Source organism: Salvelinus sp. IW2-2015, linkage group LG7 (assembly GCF_002910315.2).
Source record: "Salvelinus sp. IW2-2015 linkage group LG7, ASM291031v2, whole genome shotgun sequence".
NCBI classification, from domain to species: Eukaryota; Metazoa; Chordata; class Actinopteri; order Salmoniformes; family Salmonidae; genus Salvelinus; species Salvelinus sp. IW2-2015.
In genome coordinates this window covers 7565983-7582359 of record NC_036847.1, presented here as the reverse complement: position 1 = coordinate 7582359, position 16377 = coordinate 7565983, and the positions used below count along the sequence as shown (strand labels likewise).

The window sequence follows — 16377 nt, the reverse complement described above, 5'->3', positions numbered from 1 at the left end:
AAAACACATTAACACACCACTGTTCCCACTGACTAACATATACACAGGGGGACTAAAGCATGTGAAGTCCCCACCCATATCTGTTTTCTATCATGAACTTTGCCATTCTGTTCTGTAGAATACAGACACAGAGCACATTACAGTACGTCAGAGGCATCCGGAGATATGTTATCACAACTGCTGAATAGGGAGCTTACTGGCAATCATGCAAAATACACACAAACATGACACAGAGGCTGAGCCTGCATCCCAAGAATCTGTATTTTTCTCCTGAAGTGTGCACTTATTCACTTGCCTTCATGGATTGTCCCTTAATTAAAGCTAGAATCCTTTATTAAAACAATACCAAAGCGGTCACCCTGCCTCTGTTTTGGTAAAAAGCTGAGGGATGGGCCTAGAGAAATATAACCACTCATAGGTAGAGACCATTCATACATAGAGCTATGGATGTAAGAACTGACCACCCACGAAATCAAAATGACAGATGTTATGTTTTGAGGCTATACAGTCTTTGTTTATATTTCTATTGTTTACAACAGAGTAAAACAAGCTTATATTTGGGGTTCTGATGGGGTACGATCTAGGCTCATGAGGCATTTATAAGTTATATTCCTCAAGAATCAATGAGGATACACTGAGTGTACCAAACATTATGAACARCTGCTCTTTCCATGACATAGACTGACCAGGTGAATCCAGGTGAAAGCTATGATCCCTTATTGATGTCACTTGTTAAATCCAATTCAATCAGTGTAGATGAAGGAGAGGAGACAGGTTAAATAAGGATCTTTAAGCCTTGAGACAATTGAGAAATAGATTATAATAATGTATGRCATTCAGAGGGTGAATTGGAAAGACAAAGAAAGTATGGAACGCTTTGCAGAGTCCATGCCCCGACGAATTGAGGCTGTTCTGAGGCCAAAGGGGGGTGCAACTCAATYTTAGGAAGGTGRTCTTAATGTTTTGTACCCTGTGTATACWAATAYCAACTAAGGATTCTAGCTTTAATGGCCAATGACATTTGAACTTTGGATTTAAAAGGAAAATGACCATTCTAAGAAACATGTTGAAAACTCCCTCTTGCCCATGCCTGGATACTTCAGGAGGAGTATTGGGATGCGGTGAGCTAGAAGAGGGAGTATGGTACAGGTGTGATGATTTAAAATGGCGAGCTCTCACCTCCTGTAGTGTCTCCACCACGGCCTCCAGCTGCTGGCGCTTAGACAGCTCCTCCTCCCATCTGGAACACATCACACACACACACATCACACACACACACGGTTTGGTCAGTGCAGTCCCAGGGTCAGCCCTGTATAAATCCTAACACAGATCACTTGAGCAGACACCCCTGTAGCCTGTTTACTCACAATCACCTTAGTAGCGCAAGCAATCAACTAACCATGTGAAATCATCAACCTGGAAGCCAGAAAGTCTTTCCTACTCATTCAGCCATTTCCTTTGTTCTCTGTTGTCCACTAAATGCATGGAGGACAGTGATACAATGTCAGCGAAGTCTGTAACTGTCCACAGCTTTGTTGCTATGTAGTAAACACTGTGCTTTCCTCTGTCTAGTCTTGCTGTTCAATGGAGTCGCCTTGGCTGAGGCTCAACCGACCATGTGGAATGACTGGGTTCYAACTCAGGTCTCCAGCGCAACACAAGACCGTGTTAGCTTGATGAGCTAAAACCTAGGCATTAGCTCTGGGAGTTTCAGGTCTCTGGCAAGGTTCCTCGTTCACACAGGCGTGGTTGACGCCTACTGTACCTTTGACCTTCTTCTCACCGAGTCACGGAAACAATGTGACCAACTTTAGACAAATGCTCAAGTCATTATGAATTATTACACTGTATCAGGCATACATCAAAAGGTACCAATGAGGTAACTTGTTTCGTTTGCGCTTGTGATGTTGATGTCGGCTCTGGTCTGCTATGTACATCTGCTTTTAAAAACAGTGCAATAAGCCTTGTACGGACAGCGATGACAGCAGCTTATGTAGACTGAGAGAGAGAGAGAGAGATCACACTGGAAGGTTACTAAGCAAATAACATTGGACTGTTCTCTTTGCTGTAACTTTTTTACCATCCTGTGGGCAAACATTACTTACAGCGACGGGGAGAATAAAAGTCCAAAGGGGCGGGTCGTAAGACAAGATAGCCGTACTTTATTTTGCTCAGTTACAACGTCAACCGCTCAATGTTCTCAAACACTTTATTTCACTGTATCATCAAAAGGCCTATTGTCAATATGGTTGTCATAGACGTCACTTGCCGTCATCCTTCTTTAGCGCGTCATTGAAGTGTGTCAAGTATTTCAACGTAACGCCTTCATAGGGTTGTCACAGAGACAATTATCCTTGTGTACTCGGACAAACAGGAAACGGCGGCTCTCTTTCGGGGAACACTACAAAGTGGACAAGGAAAAGAGCATGATCTCACAGTCAACACTATGCACTCAATGGCCCCCTATCACTTTGAAGAATCAGGAGACGGGGTAATTTAAGAGAATACATTGATTCGTGTGCCTGTGTGTGGTAGGTAAGCGATGCGTGAAAAGATAGCTGAGATATGACTAACATAGGCTGCCACTGCCACATATGCTAACTACTCAGGGATAGCCAAGAATCGCCACTTGATTCAGTTACATGAGTGCGTTGTTTGGGCCTAACATGCATTTCAGATTGTCTCTCTCTCTCTCTTTTTCTGCCATTTACACCGTTAGGCTACTCTATGGCCAAGCCATAATTCTAGATCAGTAGGCTTGTCTCCTTTGTACACAGACTTTTATCAGTTGAAGAAGTCCTTGTTCTTCTGGAGAGCAGATCCGTGGAGAGAGAGCTGTTGACTCTGTAAATAAACAGTCAAACTGTGACTGAGATTCACCTCTGTGGTTCCCCATGCTTGTGAACAAAATTAAAAAACCTTGAGGCAAAATGTGTAGGATATTCTGTAGCTCATCCAAAAACACCAAGGCTGTTTTTAARGTGTCAACATGGATCTGCTTGCTTATACTACTTATATATGCCATTTAGCACACACTTTTTTCCAAAGCTTACAGTCATGCGTGCATACATTTTATGTCTGGGTGGCCCTAGCAGGAATCAAACCTACCCTGGCGTTGCAAGCTCCATGCCCTACCGCCTGAGCTACACGGCCACCACGCTAGTTTATTTAACAAAGGCCATTTGACTTCAATGGTACCGTTTTATATACACTATATATACAAAATTATGTGGACCCCCCTTCAACTTATTGGATTTGGATATTTCAGTCACACCTGTTGCTGACAGGTGTATAAAATCGAGCACACACCCATGCAATCTCCATAAACAAAAACATTGGCAATAGAATGGCTTTATAGAAGAGCTCAGTGACTTTCAACTTGTCCACCTTTCCAACAAGTCAGTTTGTCAAATTTCTGCCCTGCCAGAGCTGCCCCGGTCAACTGTAAGTGCTGTTATTGTGAAGCGGAAACATCTACGAGCAACAACGGCTCAGCCGCGAAGTGGTAGGCCACACAAGCTCACAGAACAGGACCACCGAGTGCTGAACACTCCCTACCGAGTTCCAAACTGCCTCTGGAAGCAACGTCTTCACAAGAACTGTTCGTCGGGAGCATTATGAAATGGGTTTCCATGGTCGAGCAGCCGCACACAAGCCTAAAATCACCATGCGCAATGCTAAGCGTCGGCTGGAGTGGTAAATCACACTTCACCCTCTGGCAGTCCGACGGACGAATCTGGGTTTGGCGGATGCCAGGAGAACACTACCTGCCCGACCGCATAGTGCCAACTGTAAAGTTTGGTGGAGAAGGAATAATGGTCTGGGGCCGTGTTTCATGGTTCGGGCTAGGCCCCTTAGTTTCAGTGAAGGGAAATCTTAACGCTATAGCATATAATGACATTCTAGACGATTCTGTGCTTCCAACTTTGTGGCAACAGTTTGGTGAAGTCCCTTTCCTGTTTCAGCATGACAATGCTCCCGTGCAAAAAGCGAGGTCTATACAGAGATGGTTTGTCGAGATCGGTGTGGAATAACTTGACTTGCATAGAGCCCTGACCTCAACTCCATCAAACACCTTTGGAATGAATTGGAACGCCGACCGTGAACCAGGTCTAATTGCCCGACCTCACTATTGCTCTTGTGGCTGAATGGAAGCAAGTCCCCACAGCAATGTTCCAACATCTAGTGGAAAAACTTCCCAGAAGAGTGGAGGCTGTTGTAGCAGCAAAGCAAACCAACTCCATATTAATGTCCATCATTTTGGAATGAGATGTTCATTGTTGTTGATCAGGTAGTGAATAATCTTCAAAGAAAAATGTTACTGAAACCACAAAATTAAGCAAATCGTCTTATTTTTTATCTGCAACGTTGCCTTTGGTGTAGGGGACTTTTTTTGAATGTGTGTTATCATATTGTTTAACTACTGCCACCCACTCAGTAAACTAGCTAGGTCAAAACTGTAGTTCAAAAAGTTTAAAGGGCCTGCATAAGCTTAGCTGATATACAGTATATGACAATCAGAAACATTCATTTTCAAAGTACATGGAACGTGATATCAAGCATTCCACAGATGGTAAATTCCTGACACATCTATATTTGATGACTCACAAAGACTCAAAGGGTTGAATTAAGAAGTGCAGCCTCCATCTCGCTCTGCAGGATGGCCTGGGGTGGGGAGGGGAGCGGGGTGGTTACACAGTCAGACACCAATCCCATTAGGAGGCAGGTCCTTGTGCCGGGAGCCAGGACGCAGTGCTGGCTAGACTCCCGTAACATTAACAAAACAACACATCCATCCCTAATATCACCATCCACTGGATGAGGATGGGGCATGTGCTGAGGGTTAGAATATTGGTCACTCTTAAGAACAATCTGTAATATTTCGAGCCACTCTGACAATTTCAACAAATAAAATATAGGCTACGCCTTTTTGGAAGAATATGGGATGTATTTAGAGGAGGCAGTCATCAGATAGTTTGCACTGTAATATCTTATGTTTCCCTGAGTTGTGGCTGAACAACGACACGGATAATATAGACCTGGCGGGATTTTCCATGCACCGGCAGGACAGAGAATCTGGTAAGACGAGGGGTGGGGGTGTGTGTCTATTTGACAATAACAGCTGGTACGCAATGTCTAATATTAAAGAAGTCTCGAGGTATTGCTCACCTGAGGTAGAGTAGCTTATGATAAGCTGTAGACCACACTATCTACCAAGAAAGTTCTCATCTATATTATTCGTTGCCGTCTATTTACCACCACAAACCGATGCTGCCAGTAAGAGCGCACTCAACCAACTCTATAAGGTTCATCCAGAAGCAGCGCTCCTAGTGGCCGGGGATTTTAATGCAGGCAAACTTAAATCCATTTAACCTAATTTCTACCAGCATGTCACATGTGCAACCAGAGGGAAGAAAACTCTAGACCACATTTACTCCACACACAGAGACGCATACAAAGCTCTCCCTCGCCCTCTATTTGGCAAATCTGACCATAATTATATCCTCCTGATTCCTGCTTACAATCAAAAACTATAGCAGGAAGTACCAGTGACTTGCTCAATACGGAAGTGGTCAGATGACGCGGATGCTACGCTACAGGACTGTTTTGCTAGCACAGACTGGAATATGTTCCGGGATTCATCCAATGGCATTGAGGAGTGCACCACCTCAGTCCTCTGCTTCATCAATAAGTACATTGACGACATCGTCCCCACACAGTGACCGTACGTACATATCCCAACCAGAAGCCATAGATTAAAGGAAACATCCACATTGAGCTAAAGGCTAAAGCTGCCGCTTTCAAGGAGCGGGACAGTAATCCGGACGCTTTAAAGAAATCCCGCTATGCCCTCAGACAAACCATCAAACAAGCAAAGTGTCAATACAGGATTAAGATTGAATCCTACTACAACGGCTCTGACACTTGTTGCATGTGGCAGGGCTTGAAAACTATTACGGACTACAAAGGGAAACCCAGACGCCAGCTGCCAGACACACCAAGACAGTCGTGAAGAGGGCACGACAACACATTTTCCCCCTCAGGAGACTGAAAAGATTTGGCATGGGTCCCCAGATCCTCTAAAAGTTCTACAGCTGCACCATCGAGAGCATCCTGACCGGTTGCATCACCGCCTGGTATGGCAACTACTTGGCATCTGACCGTGAGGCGCTACAGAGGGTAGTGCGTATGGCCCAGTACATCACTGGGGCCAAGCTTCCTGTCATCCAGGACCTATATACTAGGCGGTGTCAAAGGAAATCCCCAAAAATTGTCAGAGACTCCAGTCACCCAAGTCATAGACTGTTTTCTCTGCTACCGTACGGCAAGTGGTACCGGAGCGCTAAGTCTTGGACCAAAAGGCTCCTTAAAACCACTTCTACCCCCAAGTCATAAGACTGCTGAACAATGAATCAAATGGCCACCGGACTATTTACATTGACACCCCCCCTTCCATTTGTTTTGTACACTGCTGCCACTCACTGTTTATTATCTATGCATAGTCACTTCACCCCTACCTACATGTACAAATTAACTTGACAAACCTGTACCCACGCACAATGACTCAGTACCGGTACCCCCTGTATATAGCCTCGTTATTGTTATTGTATTGTGTTACTTTTTATTATTTTTTACTTTAGTTATGTGGTCCTTGATCAGGGTTGTGTTCTAGTGATGCGCGGGTTGACTCATAACCCTGATTTTTATTTATTTCATTCATGCTTGCAGTCGACGAGACTGAATTATGCAGAATGCAGTTACATTTAGTTAAATGCTTAAAATACACAGGATACTACATTCAATTGAAAAGGTCCTAACCAATTACAGTTGAAAAGTCCATTTGGTTATTAAAAAGTCTGTCAGTGGCTATGGACGAATTTTTCAGTCTATTTGTTCTTGCTTTGATGCTGGACAGTTGGTTCTGGTTGCGGAGGACTCTGCCAGCGCTGTCTCCCCTTCTCTGTGGTAGGAGATCATGTAGAGAGAGGGTGGTCAGGTTGGTGCATGTCAGTGACCAATCTTACTGCTGTGCCTGTGGAAGGGTCAATGGGATGTCTCAGTTTTTTGTTATTATCTTGCTTGCTCTTTTCTATAACCTTTTCTGTACCCTATCCAGTGTGGCTTGCTGCTTCTTTGTGCAGCCCATCAGCAACACACTGGCATACGCCAGGCATGGTCAGATCAGAGTGGTGTCGATGTCCACAAGGTCATATTTGATTATATCCGCGGTGGATGAAGGGCGCGTTGAATAAAGAGAAAACAATACCTTAAAACAAATTGATAAATGTCTAATTCTGGTGCAATTTATATCTATAGGCTACATAGAGGTTTTACCCCCATTATTTTAGGCTAAACTTTAGGACCTAACTAAATAGCCTACACGCCAATCGCAAAATGCATTTGGGAACAGGCAYAAAAAGTTAACGTCAACCCACGGAGACAAAAAAGTCAATGRCGGTGTTWAATTCAATAAGAGTAAAGCTGTGAAATGGAGAGTTTAAAATAAAGAGAAGGGAGGGCCAGAAAAGTAAAGTTTGCGAAAGATTTGGTGAAGTGGTAAATGAAGATGATAGCAGTGTTATGTTATGTGTGATGATTGTGAGGCYCTTTACAAATTTGACAGTTGCYAGACGGGGACTTCAAATAAGCCCATGGCACGTCAACGGGACTGTAACCTAGTGTTTGGKTGGGTTAAATGGAAACTTAAATCTGGACACTGACTGCAGGTCTATAACCTCTCGCATAGCCTTAATATGTACTCCTTAATAATTAAGAATTTCTTGAGGTAAAATGATACACCAAATGTAGGCAAAATGTTGACTCAGGAACAGGATTGGAGAAGTAGGAGTTATTTATCTCAGCATCTTGAGAGAATGCCAATGTGCAATTAGATACCATCTGTAGAGGTGCTTTCTTTATCAGCATAATAAAAGCTGATAGTATTTTAACCACATAAAACATGCATCCAAACTGAACTGAAATCTTACCAGAAACAAGGGTCTTTTTCATAGCTTTCTATTTCCTTACAAGTGGTCAAACTGATGTCATTTGGGAATTTTGCATAGAAAATCTTTCCCGCTTTTGTACTGTTACATTTAATCCCTGGTCCCTAAAACGTCTATAATCCTCGAAAGAAGCAGAGATTACAGAAAAAAACTACAGATGTCAACTACTGTAGATTTAAGCATTCATTCTATCGATTTGTGACGTTATTCTGGTGAGTAAGGGTTTATTTAGTCATCTAGGGCAACATATAATGACAGAAGAGAAGCTGCATGTACAGTTGAAGTCGGAAGTTTACATACACCTTAGCCAAAAAAAAAAAATCCCCCACAATTCTTGACATTTAATCCTAGTACAAATTCCCTGTTTTAGGTCAGTTAGGATCACCACTTTATTTTTAGAATGTGAAATGTCAGAATAATAGTAGAGTGATTAATTCCAGCTTTTATTTCTTTCATCACATTCCCAGTGGGTCAGTTTACACTCAATGAGAATTTGGTAGCATTGCCTTTAAATTGTTTAACTTGGGTCAAATGTTTCGGGTAGCCTTCCACAAGCTTCCCACAATAAYTTGGGTGAATTTTGGCACATTACTCCTGACAGAGCTGGTGTAACTGAGTCAGGTTTGTAGACCTCCTTGCTCGCACACCCTTTTTCAGTTCTGCCAACAAATATCTATAGGATTGAGGTCAGGGCTTTGTGATGGCCACTTCAATACCTTGACTTTGTTGTCCTTAAGCCATTTTGACTCACCACTTTGGAAGTATGCTTGGGGTCATTGTCCATTTGGAAGACCCATTTGCGACCAAGCTTTAACTTCCTGACTGATGTCTTGAGATGTTGCTTCAAAATATCCACATAATTTTCCTGCCTCATGAAGCCATCTATTTTGTGAAGTGCACCAGTCCCTGCTGCAGCAAAGCACCCACACAACATGATGCTGCCACCCCCGTGCTTCACGTTTGGGATGGTGTTCTTCGGCTTGCAAGCCTCCCCCTTTTTCTTCCAAACATAACGATGGTCATTATGGCCAAACAGTTCTGTTTTTGTTTCATCAGACCAGAGGACATTTCTCCAAAAAGTACGATCTTTGTCCCCATTTGCAGTTGCAAACCGTAGTCTGGCTTTTTTATGGCAGTTTTGGAGCAGTGTCTTCTTCCTTGCTGAGCTGCCTTTCAGATTATGTCGATATAGGACTCATTTTACTGTGGATATAGATACTTTTGTACCTGTTTCCTCCAGCATCTTCACAGGGTCCTTTGCTGTTGTTCTGAGATTGATTTGCACTTTTCGCACCAAACTACGTTCATCTCTAGGAGAAAGAACGCTTCTCCTTCCTGAGCGGTATGACGGCTGCGTGGTGCCATGGTGTTTATACTTGCGTACTATTGTTTGTACAGATGAACGTGGTACCTTCAGGCCTTTGGAAATTGCTCTCAAGGATGAACCAGACTTGTGGAGGTCTACAATTCTTTTTTCTGGGGTCTTGGCTAATTTCTTTTGATTTTCTCATGATGTCAAGCAAAGAGGCACTGAGTTTGAAGGTAGGCCTTGAAATACATCCACAGGTACACATCCAAAAACTGAAAACAATTGTTGGAAAAATGACTTGTGTCATGCCCAAAGTAGATGTCCTAACCGACTTGCCAAAACTATAGTTTGTTAACAAGAAATGTGTGGAGTGGTTGAAAACGAGTTTTAATGACTCCAACCTAAGTGTATGTAAATTTCCGACTTCAACTGTGTCTAATTATAGACATGTTGACTAACAAATGCCCTACCAAAATGTCAGAAATTATAAACAGAAAAAATTCTAAATTAGGCAACAAAAGAATCCTGTACACCCTGTCCAAAATCATTCTGCCGTCTCTGACTATAGCCTACAGCGCATGTTGTATATTAGCGGGTTAGGGTCGGGTGCGGGCCTCAGGTTTTCACTTTATCCATATAGTTGGGTGGTTATGGATTGGTTATTAGCAATTGCAGGCGGGTGCAGGTGAACAAACAGCTCACCCTCGCACCACTATCGTGGTGGGCGGTACTACCTGAACATTCCAATTCAGTTGCTTGAAAGTATCGAGCCCATTTTAATCCTAATGAATATCAACAGGCTTCAAACAACAACAACAACAAAAAACATTTCAAGGGTACAACATCAAGTGTCCAAACAAAATCGTGTTTGCACTTTGAACCTGAAATTCACTGTTCACAGGTCAACAATGCCACTCCAATGCCCTCTTTGTCAAATAAARCTAATTGGTTGCACTCACAATAACACTTTGTCATCCAAGTCAGCTCATTCTCTCAGCACTCTGTATTTTTAAAACACAGGCTTCTCTGTTTGTTGAAACAATGGGCCCCTGTTAAAGCTTCTCAAAGTTAATGAGTGGAACACACCACAACTCTGAAGGACATATGGCTCCAAACCTTCAAACACAAATGAAGCCCAAATATAGGCCATTTAGCAGATATTTTTATCCAAATCACCTTACAGTAGTGTGTGCATACATTTTGGTATTGTTGAGTCCAATGGGAATTGAAACCGTGAACCTGGCATTGCAAACACCATGCTCTACCAACTGAGCCACACCGCCATGTTCAGTTTGGCACGTCATATGCCAATGGTTTGTTAGCCCATACAGTTACGTCAGAAACTACATTGATGAATGCCCATGAATTGCATAACAGCTAGTATTCCACAATCCAGGTTTATAAATAGGACCTGTATCCTGGTTATTCCTATTGACGGGCACTTTGAGAGAAATCGACCATGAACACCCATTGGTCAATTAGCTTTGAGTCATCAGCGGCACAGAGAGGGGAAACAAGAGACCCCTCTTTCATTATATCTGATTAATACACCTCAGTGTGTTTATGTGTGTGTGTCCTTAATGCTTTAATAAATGGCCTCTATTATGAATAAAAACATGTGAGTGACATTGGCACTGGAATTCCGACCCAGGGATAAATAACACTGAGAATGCATTCCACTGGAGAATGACAGGGCAAGGAGCACTTGAGCCCAGCAGAGAGGCAATGAGATACTTCTACTCCTTTGACCTACTGTATTATTCCAGACCTATCAGAGGAAGCATCGGTCAGTGTGGAGTGAAATGACCTGCGACTAAACCTGTATGAGAGTGAAAGACAAAGACCTGTAATCACGACATTAGAATGAACTAAACACCGGCAGATCTGAACCTACACTCCCGTTCAAAAGTTTGGGGTCACTTAGAAATGCCATTTAAAATAACATCAAATTMATCAGAAATACAGCGTAGACAGAGGTCGAACGACATTAGAGGTCGACCGGCATGGCCGATTAATTGGGGCCGATTTCAAGTTTTCATAACAATCGGTAATCTGCATTTTTGGATGCCGATTATGGCCGATTACATTGCAATCCACGAGGAGACTGCGTGGCAGGCTGACCACCTGTTACGCGAGTGCAGCAAGGAGCCAAGGTAAGTTGCTAGCTAGCATTAAACTTATCTTATAAAAAACAATCAATCTTTACATAATCACTAGTTAACTACACATGGTTGATGATATTACTAGTTTAACTAGCTTGTCCTGCGTTGCATATAATRAATGCGGTGCCTGCTAATTTATCATCGAATCACAGCCTACTTCGCCAAACGGGTGATGATTTAACAGAAGCGCCGGGGCATATGCAGCAGTTTGGGCCGCCTGGCTCGTTGCGAACGGTGTGAAGACCATTTCTTCCAAACAAAGACAGTAATTAATTTGCCAGAATTTTACATAATTATCACATAACATTGAAGGTTGTGCAATGTAACAGCAATATTTAGACTTAGAGTTGCCACCCGTTCGATAAAGTAGGGAACGGTTCCGTATTTCACTGAAAGAATAAAAGTTTTGTTTCCGAAAGGATAGTTTCCGGATTTGACCATATTAATGACCTAAGGCTCGTATTTCTGTGTGTTTATTATATTATAATTAAGTCTATGCTTTGATATTTGATAGAGCAGTCTGACTGAGCGGTGGTAGGCAGCAGCTCGCTCATAAGCATTCATTCAAACAGCACTTTCCTGCGTTTGCCAGCAGCTCTTCACAATGCTTGAAGCACAGCACTGTTTATGACTTCAAGCCTATCAACTCCCGAGATTAGGCTGGAAATACTATAGTGCCTATAAGAACATCCAATAGTCAAAGGTATATGAAATACAAATGGTATAGAGAGAAATAGTCCTATAATTCCGATAATAACTACAACCTAAAACTTCTTAACTGGGAATATTGAAGACTCATGTTAAAAGGAACCACCAGCTTTCATATGTTCTCATGTTCTGAGCAAGGAACTTAAATGTTAGCTTCTTTACATGGCACATATTGCACTTTTACGTTCTTCTCCAACAATGTGTTTTTGCATTATTTAAGTTGTGCACCGGGGTCTCCCACTCCTCTTTCTATTCTGGTTAGAGACAGTTTGTGCTGTTCTGTGAAGGGAGAAGTACACAGCGTTGTACGATATCTTCCGTTTGTTGGCAATTTCTCGCATGGAATAACCTTAATTTCTCCAAACAAGAATAGACTGACGAATTTCAGAAGAAAGTTCTTTGTTTCTGGGTATTTTGAGCCTGTAATCGAACCCACAAATCCCTTGAGAGAGGGAGCACGAGATAGGGAGCACGAGAGAGAGAGAGAGAGAGAGAGAGAGAGAGAGAGAGAAGAGAGAGAGAGAGAGAGAGAGAGAGAGAGAGAGAGAGAGAGAGAGAGAGAGAGAGAGAGAGAGAGAGAGAGAGAGAGAGAGAGAGAGAGAGAGAGAGAGAGAGAGAGAGAGAGAAGAGAGAGAGAGAGAGAGCGAGAGAAGAGAGAGAGAGAGAGAGAGAGAGGAGTGTGTTTTGGGTGGGTGGTCGGGTGAGTTTTTGAGCTGACGAGTGTCTGATGGCATGCTGCCTTTTCATTCCCAGTCCAGACAAGAACAAATGGGTAACATCCTCAAGGCAAACTGCCTCATACTGTTAAAGAAGCATTCCTCAACTTTTCAAGCGTAAAAATAGCATGACTCACATCCTCTGATTATAATGGGAGGTACCTCTCACAATGAGGACGGAATTCCTCAGAGATGAGAATGTTAGCTGTTAAATTTCCTTAGGATTAACTGTGAAAACTGATAAGGCACACTATAGTTCCTCTAGAACAGTGTATATTTGGGTACCCCCCCCACACACACACACACACACTTTCTTACCTAATTACAATATTTTTCAGTCTTTCCTTATGACAAACATTTTGTACACTTGCTGATGTTAAAAAAAATATATATATACAAAATATGGCACGGGTAGAAGATACAGAGTCAACCTTTTGAGGTACTAACTGACATTCAGACTTGTGTAATCACATTGTAATTACACTAGTTAAGACATTGTGTTAACATGTACCATAGTAATTGTGTAATTGCATTGTAATTGCATAGTAGTGGGGTAAACAATAGGAATGCTATTATTTGGTGCACATAGTGAATTCAGGGTTTAGGGATTGTGTTCTAACTGTCAGACCAACACCGCAGCCAGTATACCACGGGGCTCAAACCTCTTAACGAAGTTCGACGTGTTGTACGTTTAACTACCAGTCTAATTTCTGAGAGGACTATTATCACTATTACAAAACCCGTTCGCCTCATAACAATGAGGCATGCTTACATTGCTTACCAACATTGCCATCCCACTTCTGACACTAATGTAGCATATCAGGGAGTAGCCCAACCAGAATTTGTTCTTAACCGACTTGCCTAGTTAAATAAAGGTTCAATAAAAAATCTATTCAAAAACAGTTGAACCTGGGACCATCAGCCAAAGACTAAGGCATTACACCAAGAAGCTCAAACCTCTGAACCGAAGGTCTATTGCTATGTACATGTAATAACGTAAGCGACACCTTGTCAACAACTTGTAACCAAGTTCAACAAGTTTCTCAACAACCTGTGAAATAGTCTAAGTAAAAACAAAATATCAGACACGTGGACAATGGCTTGATTGACAATTTAACAATTTAAAGTGCTAAAAGAAAGTGACATCACTTACTTTCTTCTGTACTCATCTCTATCTCTTTTGACTTTAGCCAACACATTGTAAAGGGCTCGCAGTTCAGGGGTGACGGTGTCGACTTGAACTCCAACACCATCCGGCTGCATCCATGACACCCCGGGGCTGTGGAAAGTCTCGATTCGGTCCCCAAACCTCCTTGTTTGGGTAAAGCTCCATATCGTACCGGGTACCCGTGGCCGAGCCAGAAAAAAGTCCACATTTCCCGTTTGGGTGGCTTGTTCTCGGCTAAAGTAGGCTCTGTAGCGGGATTGCTCTAAAGCTTCCTGTAGTTGATTTTCTAACAACTTGTTTCTACGCTCCAATTCATGAACTTTAGCTAGGAAACATCGAAATCGCAGGTTAAGGGTTTTCAAGGCATGAATGTTGGAACCCAAATCGTTCCGTAGGGCACTAGACACCCTAGCACCAGAGGCTGGCGGTCCTACTGGAAACCTAGCGGCACCCGAAGATGACAAAGCCTCAGCAAAGACCATCGAATTCATCATTTTGTTTGAGTTAAATGGGCGATACATTCAACTGAAAATGTTCCCGGTATTCTGACGGGTCACTTCAACTAGCGTACTACTGGATTTTTCACCCCCGCCCTACCGTAAAAATAGGCCAATCCTCCAAACTGAGATCCGCGATGAAGTGATTCTTTGAAATGATCTTATGCGGCTACAAATCTTGCTGTGAACGCCGTGTCACTGTGTTATCTAAGACAATGTAGGAACGTAGACACAACACAAACATAAACGCCATATGTCACCTTCTTCATGATGCTGTTGACGTGAATGCATCTCCGTGCAAAACGGTTTACGAGGCTATTATGATAGCCCTGGGCTATGTAGCCTGCGCAACTTCTCTGTCAATTGCTGCTAGTTTTTCCAAAATCATTCGCCTTCATTCATTTATTCTGCGCCACCCATCCTTTTTTGATAGTCGTCCTAGCAGTGAGCCAGATAGCGTTACCGCCGAAATGCATGAAATCAAGGATATGTCTACTGTCCCATAGCTGTGTTCCCGTTACTGGTATCATGTTACAGCCAAACGAAAACACCCTCTCCGCCGCTACGCCCCACACTCTCTTCTACAATCTCCCCTGATACATCCTGGATTGCTGATGTATTGGTAAGTGAGAGGCTCTGAAGACACCAGTCGTCCATATTGGCACTTCCCAAAAAGTGCAGTCCTCCATAAGAATTAATGGAATTCTACAGTATTTCAGTAGAGTACCACAGTATGAGTCATAATATACATAAAACCTAGGCTAGCAGTCAAACACGGAAATGTTTCCAATTGTTTTTCCACCATTCATTTTTCCCATAGGGGATTTTAAAACCACTTCAAATAAGGTCTGTCTTTCATGTAGGCTTACCCTGGCGTGATGTTTTGAGAACAGTGTAAATCTCTCACTTTTATCAATATATTTGCCTGTATTTACCCCCTGAAATGAAATGATAATTAGCCGCTAATGTGGCTATCATACAGAACTACACATCCTCTGTAAGCTTTGACATCATAACTCAAGGCAGTGTTGCAGGGTAGGAAAAAAGTCCACATTTCTCCATGCAAACTCTCATCGACAAGTAGAAAGTAACCTAGCAAGTAGAATAACTAGTAGATATTATAGCGTTTTTGTAGTTTCTCGTTTAAATAATTTATATTGTGTATTTCTCGTTTAGCATTTTTCAAGTTACCTATCTTAGCATTTTTAAATTACTATAACTTTTTGCATGACCCTGGCCTTTGTAGCTAACTAGTTAACCTTAGGCATCTCCGTCGATCAGAAGCAGGTATGGTTCAGTGCTATGTACCGGATTGTAACCACTATTCTAATGAGCACACGTGTATTTTATAATTTCCCGACCTCTGTAAGCGAGAGACGTCACTGGAGTCGTGTAATAAGGTAAGTCCTGTTTTCTAGCTGCTAACAAGCTATTTTGGGTAGGTAAAATATCTGTGGTGCTTATGAAAGTGCTTATGAAAATTAGCTAGGTAACCACCAACTGTAGTTACTTGCCGCTGTTAGAGAATTTCCAGTCATCTGGTGATTTTCAGTACCTATACTGTTCTCTTTGAAGTAGAAAGAAGAATCGATATAAGTTTAAATATTAGACATGTAAAAAACCAAACATAAGCAGAATCCATGTYGATGAGGCAAGGTAGACCAACAAGATGTGACTGGTCWGGGCCATATCTGGTCGTGTGAAGGCAACATCGGCCTGAACTTGTGAAGACCTTTGGACAGGAACATTAGCTAATCAGTTATAGGCACTATTAGACCTGCAGTAGGAGTGTGCATGTCTGTGTGTCATGC

General features: G+C 42.4%; 1 protein-coding gene across 4 annotated transcripts in view; it reads right to left on the bottom strand.

Moving 5' to 3' along the window:
- The window catches only part of LOC111966298 (intermediate filament family orphan 2), a 32370-nt gene extending 17135 nt beyond the window's left edge, over positions 1-15235 (bottom strand). Inside the window, exons 1-2 of one of the 4 annotated variants that reach the window (XM_023990814.3) lie at positions 14055-15235; positions 1180-1240 (exon numbers count right to left, since the gene is read on the bottom strand). In XM_023990814.3, coding sequence (XP_023846582.1) covers positions 1180-1240; positions 14055-14590 — 597 coding nt within the window. In that variant the 5' untranslated portion in view covers positions 14591-15235. The remainder of the gene's footprint in view (positions 1-1179; positions 1241-14054) is intronic. The other 3 variants (XM_023990816.3, XM_023990815.3, XM_023990818.3) reach the window with 3 other exon arrangements.
- Between the last annotated feature and the right edge of the window lie 1142 nt (positions 15236-16377).